General features: G+C 45.6%; 1 protein-coding gene across 1 annotated transcript; it reads right to left on the bottom strand.

Moving 5' to 3' along the window:
* Window positions 1–774: 774 nt before the first annotated feature.
* Window positions 775–6,851, bottom strand: LOC124689179 (serine decarboxylase 1-like). The gene is made up of 5 exons (XM_047222747.1): window positions 6,614–6,851; window positions 2,120–2,351; window positions 1,797–1,990; window positions 1,540–1,673; window positions 775–1,356 (listed from the first exon to the last, which is right to left on the bottom strand). Exons 1-5 carry the CDS (start codon window positions 6,849–6,851, stop codon window positions 775–777), a joined length of 1,380 nt encoding a protein of 459 aa, XP_047078703.1.

Genomic DNA, 6,851 nt, shown 5'->3' with positions numbered 1-6,851 from the left:
AGGTCAGTACCTGAGGGGTCTCTGATACCATGTGGAAGAGTTATTGGGCGATTGCACAACACCAATTGGGCTGGTTGCTCATGTATATATAGATGGACACATGTACAATTACAGATACAACCCTGACAAAACACGGGGACCTATACCTAGTACAATATGTTACTCAACAATCCATATGCCTCAACTCATACTTTTCGAATACTTTATCCCATCTTTATAACCACCCATTTACGAAGTGACGTTTGAAGTAATCAAAGTACTCATCCGATGTAAGTGATTTACATGATCTCATGGTCGAAGGATTAGGTTACTATGTATCGAAAGCTTATAACAAGATGAACTTAATGACTTGATTTTATGCTACGCTTATTATGGGTGTGTGTCCATTATATCATTCTCCCAATGACATAATCTTGTTATGTACAACATCCAATATTCATGATCAGGAAACCATGATCATCTATTAATCAATAAGCTAGTTTAACAAGAGGCTTACTAGGACCTCTTTTATGTTTACAAAGCACACAAGTATTAATATTTCCGGTTAATGCAATTATAGCATGGGATACAAATATTTATCATAAACACAAAGATATAATAATAACCACTTTATTATTGCATCTTGGGTATATCTCCAACATTATTATCACTAGAAAACTAAATAATGTCGATATCTTAGATGGTGCAACAGAAAAGATGGATAACGAGCCAAGTCAATCATATATGGAACCAAACTCCAAATTTCAATTTGCCATTCTCCAATCCTTGAGCAATCTAATCTTGGAAGGTCTTGGTATGCGCACCACAGAGACAGCTATCTTTCCCTATGTCCATTGCAACACAAGGTATGCTAGACCCTTTGCCTTCTTTCCATGAAGTTCGCTTAGTCACGAGCTCTTCGACGAAGCCATCGAGCTTCTCTATGCTGACGTTGGGCATGACTACGACATGTGCAATGCTACCCTCGCAAGAGAGTTGCCACTTGAGCACGAATGCCTCGTCTCGTGGCCTCTCAAAAACTACCGTGATGCTCAATGCATTCAGAAAAACACTTACTCCTATCTCCTTGAGACGGTTTGCAAGGTAATGAGCGTTTGCCAAGCACTTCTCGACATCTTCACGGATGCCTAGGTAACCCTTCTTGTTCAGCGTGTACCACAACAACATCGGCGCGTGCCCGTTCCTGCTCCCCATGATAGTCGTGTCTCTAGATGATATGCACTCGATGTCGGTAGAGAGCACTTTTATGTGCTCGAGCCTTGTTATTAGCACACCACATGGCATCGGGCATCCCAATAACTTGTGACCAGACACGCTCACACTTCCAATAGGCTTCTTGAATGTCACCTTTGGTGCCTAGAAAAATACAGAGTAAAAAAAATTAGCTAGTCAAGCCATTGTTGTTCATAGATTTTAAGTGGCAAAAAAATTATGACACAAGAAAAGTATAATTACTACTTGAACGCCAGAAAAAGATGCAACTATGTACATGCATGTGCTGAAATAGCCGATGTGACAGTACAAGTTAACACGGCTCACTTGTTTGATAAATGGCATCATAAGGCCGGCCAGAGCACCATCACAATGGATGTAAAATCGATCTTGAAATCCACATTTTTCAAGTGTTTTTATAATCCTGTCAAGGTCATCAATTGCTCCCTTGACGGTTGTCCCTGCAAGAAAGAGATTTAAAAACAAAAGATCCAAGATCCATTAACATGAGCCCGCTTTAAGGAAATCAATTTTGAACCATTCCATGTGTATGTGTGACTAGCGCGTGAAAGCATGGCTGTAACCTATATTCACGTTGACAATCGCTGGACTCTTGGGGTTCTGCATCAGCTTGGACTCGAAATCTGCGCAGTTCATCTCTCCAGTTACCATAGTGTCGATCTTGACACACTCAACTCTGTACATCCTAGCTGCCTTGAAGACGGAGTAATGTGACTCACGGGACGTGTATATAATCCCATTAGGAAAAAGCTCTCTCCTGCATGTGAAAACCACATAATCAATGAATAACTTTTATAAGCCAAAGTTAAACATTTAGTGTGAAATTGATATACACGTTCGAAACGGTGAGGGATAGATATAGATAGTGAGATATTATCATACTAACCCAACTAGTAGGCCGTGTAAATTTCCCTCGGTGCCGCAGTTGGTGATGTAGCCCCAGTAGTTGTCCTGCTGGAGGTCCCAGAGGCGAGCGAACCAGTCAAGCACGGTGACCTCAAACTGCTTGGAGTGCACGCCGTAGTTGCTTTCGATGAAAGGGTCGCCCAGGTTGTTGATGGAGAACCTCTGGAACTGCGCGAGCAAGCTGAAATCGAATTGCAGATTGACCGGGTATCCTGCAAAATGAAAAATATCAATCAACACACCAAATAAACCAAAAACTTATACTACATGACAAAAGGTGTGTGGCACAGTAATATAATATTATCCTGAGTTTATACGAACATATCTATATATTTATATGTGGCTGCAGGGGTTGTCAGTTATCAACCACTCAAACATGTGAAGTATACTTTTTTTGGTTGAAAGAGGGATTGACCGTATCTTTTATTCCTTCGTGTTAAAAAACGGTTTTGCACCGTGATTCGTGCTAATATACGTTGCAACTGAGATTTTCTAGTTGCTAATAAGGTTGCAACGGAAAAAGAAATATTTGAATTGTTATATTGTCTCGTGATTTGTGCTAGCCATATTATCCGTAATTAATATTTAAAAAGAAATATTTGAATTGTTATATCTATAATTAATTACGGCATTATATACTACTATTACTTAACTTTGGAAAACTAGTGTTATTCTTTAGTTAGAGTTTCTTAGACCTGTGCTATTAGCTGGCTAGGCAGTATAGGAACATGAGAAAAACATGTTACGCACGACGGACATCCTACTTCTATCTATATCTATACCTAACTAGCAAAATGCTCGTGCGTTGCCACGAGATATCAACATATACTCCATGTGATCTAGATTACTTGTCGCTGATTTAGTACAAAATAATTGTAAAAAATAACTCGCAAAGTAGACATATGCACGCATAAAACTCATCACACTTATATACCATTCTCATTTTACAAATATACCATTCTCATTTTACAAATCTATATGAGTTACCATTTACCATGCCATGAACAATATCAAGTACTCTATTAACTGAAAAGGCAGTCTATATTGGGTGAGATAGTATGACCCAACAGTAACTTGTAAGCTCTCACAACCAACACGATCTGTACCTAGCACAGAGCCAACAGCAGACACACATCCAAACATTGTAGCAGCACACACGCATCAGGAGGAGAAGATAGAGGAGGAAGATGAAGACGTTGCTCGCAGGACCAAGAGGCGGCAAGCGATGGGTGCTTGGCTTCGGCCGGCGGCACAGTGTCCCAGGCTGTGGCAGAGGTAAGACACATAGGCAGCATAGGCTTGGTCGAGTCCTCCCGTCGCGGAGGCCGGTCCTATTAGAGACCTCTATGCGCATGGAAGCTCTCCGAGGACGTTGGCGTCGCCGGCTGTTACTCGTCGGCATCCACTGTTGTGACGAGACGGTGGTTTGGAGGTGCGGCAAACCCGGCCAGTGGCCTCCTCGGCTGCGTGGCAGCAGAATCCCCGGCAGGAGATCTCCCGCCGTCGCATCCTGGAGTGATGCGGTGCTGTGTGGCATGGTTTTTTATCCCGGCATCACGTCCCTAAAATTATGGTTAGCCAACTGATTTGCACCAACGCGAAGCAGACACATCATCCCGTAATGGAAACCCGTAAAAGGAATCCCGTAAGTGTAGCATTTCTGACACGAAGCTATGGTTCCTGAAAAGACGCCAGGCGCCGGGTAGCCCTACCGTAGTCATCTGCATGATTACCAGGAGACCTGCAAGGCTGCAACCCCGCAGTCGCCAGTTTCATGGAGCACGTATAACGCTTGCACGGTCTGCCGAAGCGTGCAAAAGGAGGACTGCATTGGGAGAAGCCGCCGCCATTTGGGCAGCAGGCGGCGATGGCGGGAGGAGCCCGCTTCGCGCCGACACTGAGCCGCACGGCTTGCTTGCCGGGGCTTCCTTCATCTGAATCGGAAAGATAAGCTGGGCATGGAATAGGGATCAATGTTGTGGAACAGAACTCGCCGAAAGTAGTTATGGAGGTTGGCTGGTCAAGTATACTATTCTGACGGTCACGCATTTTTTTCTGGAATCTGCCACGGCTGTGAGATCGGTGCCATATTTCAATGTCAGGGCATCGGTGAAAATTTCCGTAGAAGGCATAGGCGATTGTATGTGCTCTCGCCTAATGAAGCAGTGGGGAATAGATAGTTAGTGAAAATAAAACGCTAGCCAGCTGGAGGCGTCCTGGTAAATGTGTACATGGAAAAAAAGTGGTTGACCAAAGAAAGTTAACCGATGTTGTTTGTGTGTTTGCAAAATTTTTATTTTGTCAAACCTAGCTCATTCTTAATTTCCTTTTAATTTTCAGTTTTAAATTTTTCAATCTGTAATATGGAAATTTTAGCGAAGTTGCATAATTTTTATTGCTAAGAAATGAAAAATATATACCATAATAACATAATAATATTGTACTAATCTGCACCTTATTATACCACAAGGCTTACCCCATTACAAGGACTCTATAGGCTTCATTTTCACCTTCGTCGATGGCTCTAAATTGCCGCAGCGAAGGTCTCGATCTAGATCCAAGATCCGACCCATGCCGACGGCCACATTGCTGGTGCGTAACCACAAACAAAATAAGAATTATGTCCACTTCATCAAAAGGTGGAAGATGGAGCGTCTATTAGCCACACAAAGAGTAGCTTCATATACTACGAGCTCGTTGTCATTATGGCCACACTCAAACACACTATCAATTCCATGTGACGGCGGGCATCAACCATTGAACGGCATATTTATCTATTCCGTTGCAACGCACGGGCATGTTTCCTAGTACCTAATAATAAAAACAAAAGTGTTTTCGTGGTTTCTTCTGTTATTTTTCGCCCATCGCGTTTGTTCCGTACACCGCGTGTTGGTTTCCTAGGTCTGAGTTACCGCGTGTTGGTTTGGTACGTCTGAGTTTGAGTTTGGTTTGGTAGACAGCGCGAATGATTTGGAGAGGCCAATCCGGATCAGACTATCCTAGCTATCTACGACTTTTCCGCATAATGTCTATGTCTAAGTTGACTAAGATTTTCTTAAGTCTCAACTCAGAAAAGTGCAATTGTAGTTCAAAAAAAATTTCTGGCTTTTTTAACAGAAAAGTGCAACTCAAAACACTTTTTTGTAATTGATTTAGACTTAAGGAAATCTCAGTTGCATAGCAAAACCGTTCTATATATGTACTGGTCCGGTCTTCCCAGGAGAAAATTGATACGTCTCAAACTCGCGGCGGCGTGAGGTTGGAGCGCGCCAGCGGCCAACGGAGGCGGCGACGGCCCCTGGACGATGAAGGGGAAGGGCAACGCTGGGGTTTTGTCAAGCAAAGCAGTGCTGGAGAGCCTGGAGCCACTTCCGCGCCGGGACAGATGGCTGATGGGTGCAGGTCATGGCCGCTTCATCTCGCGGCCGTTACACTTGTAACCACGTCCAGCTGATCACCGGGCCGTCTTGCTCGCGGTCTCGTCCTGAGCATCATATCCCATCGAAGAAATTAGTCAGGGCGGTTTCGGTCGTGGGTACCATCCGCATGCCGCTCACCCGCCTTGCTGCCCGCGACTCAGCAAACCATGGTGGCAGGAATTCGTGATTTCGGACATCGTTTCTGCCGAAGCCCGGTGAGGCCGTTGAAGAAGTAGGCCAGGAGCTAGAGAGCATCGAAGGCGTTTTCCGTTGACCGTGCCGGACAGCGCGTTGGTTTTGAGGCACTGGTTCTGGAGAGCGCGATCTCACGGAAGACCTCTAAACCGGCAGAGCCTCCATGACGTTGATCGTTGCCGACTCGCCGCCCGATGCTGCCGTCGTGTTGAGATTGGCTTCTGATGAGACGGCGTCCGCATCCCTGTTGAGCGAGTGCACCAGCTTCGACGCAGAGGATGGCGATGACCGGGACTGTACTTTGTCGTAGCTCACCTCAGCGAGTTAGCGGAGAGTTCAGCTTTTCAAGAGCAGAAACAACTTATGAGCTTCAGGCAAACCATCCTCACCCGTGTGAGGTGCAAAGTGCAATGGGAGTTAAACCTTAATTCTGCATTTGTGGAGATCTCTGGTTCCAGGGCTTGGAGCTTTGTTATTGGATTACAGTGGCTAATGCAGGTAAAATCGATCATGCCCGTTCGGCCAGAAATTCTAAAGAAATTGCATGCTTATTGTAACATCAACTCATTAGCAGTCCAATGCAGTCCTCAAATAGATAACAAAATTTGTGTGCTCCGTTGGCCCGTGGCCGCACTAATGTATTTTCCGTTGCAACGCACGAGCAATTTTTCTAGTCCTATCCTATGTAATGTTAGGACGCGCACAACAAGGATGAAGCAAGACGATCAGCCGGCGCTCATGCATAACGATCCATATAGCGCTGCTATGTGTTGTTAGGGCCCGCGCGAGAGAGATAAGGCAAGACGATCATGCAACGCTAATGCATAATGATCCATAGCTCGGCAGAAGTATGCATGTACCCAGATGGTGCGCGGTCCTCTCCTGGAGGTGGCTGGCGAAGGCGGCGAGGAGCGAGGTCACCTCGCCCACCCTCTCCGCTGCCGCCGCCTCGTCCACCGGCGGCTCCAGCACCGCGAAGCCTTCCACGGCCGGTAGACGTGCTGCAGCGCCCTGCGGGAGATCAACCGCCGGCGGCTGGCCAAGCTGGCGATGATGGTGTTCCCCTAGCCCTGCTGAGCCCGCCACCACCACCACCAT

Source organism: Lolium rigidum, chromosome 2 (genome assembly GCF_022539505.1).
Source record: "Lolium rigidum isolate FL_2022 chromosome 2, APGP_CSIRO_Lrig_0.1, whole genome shotgun sequence".
Lineage (NCBI taxonomy): Eukaryota > Viridiplantae > Streptophyta > Magnoliopsida > Poales > Poaceae > Lolium > Lolium rigidum.
This window is presented reverse-complemented; position numbering and strand designations above follow the sequence as displayed.

What these genes read in the sequence shown, in the direction of transcription:
- LOC124689179 (XM_047222747.1), bottom strand. Translation starts at nt 6,851, where the DNA reads ATGGTGGTGGTGGTGGCGGGCTCAGCAGGGCTAGGGGAACACCATCAT. An exon ending in GATTGTCAACGTGAATATAG is followed by an intron (nt 1,674 to 1,796) that starts GTTACAGCCATG and finishes TCTTTCTTGCAG; the next exon opens with GGACAACCGTCAAGGGAGCA. An exon ending in TGATGCCATTTATCAAACAA is followed by an intron (nt 1,357 to 1,539) that starts GTGAGCCGTGTT and finishes GTATTTTTCTAG; the next exon opens with GCACCAAAGGTGACATTCAA.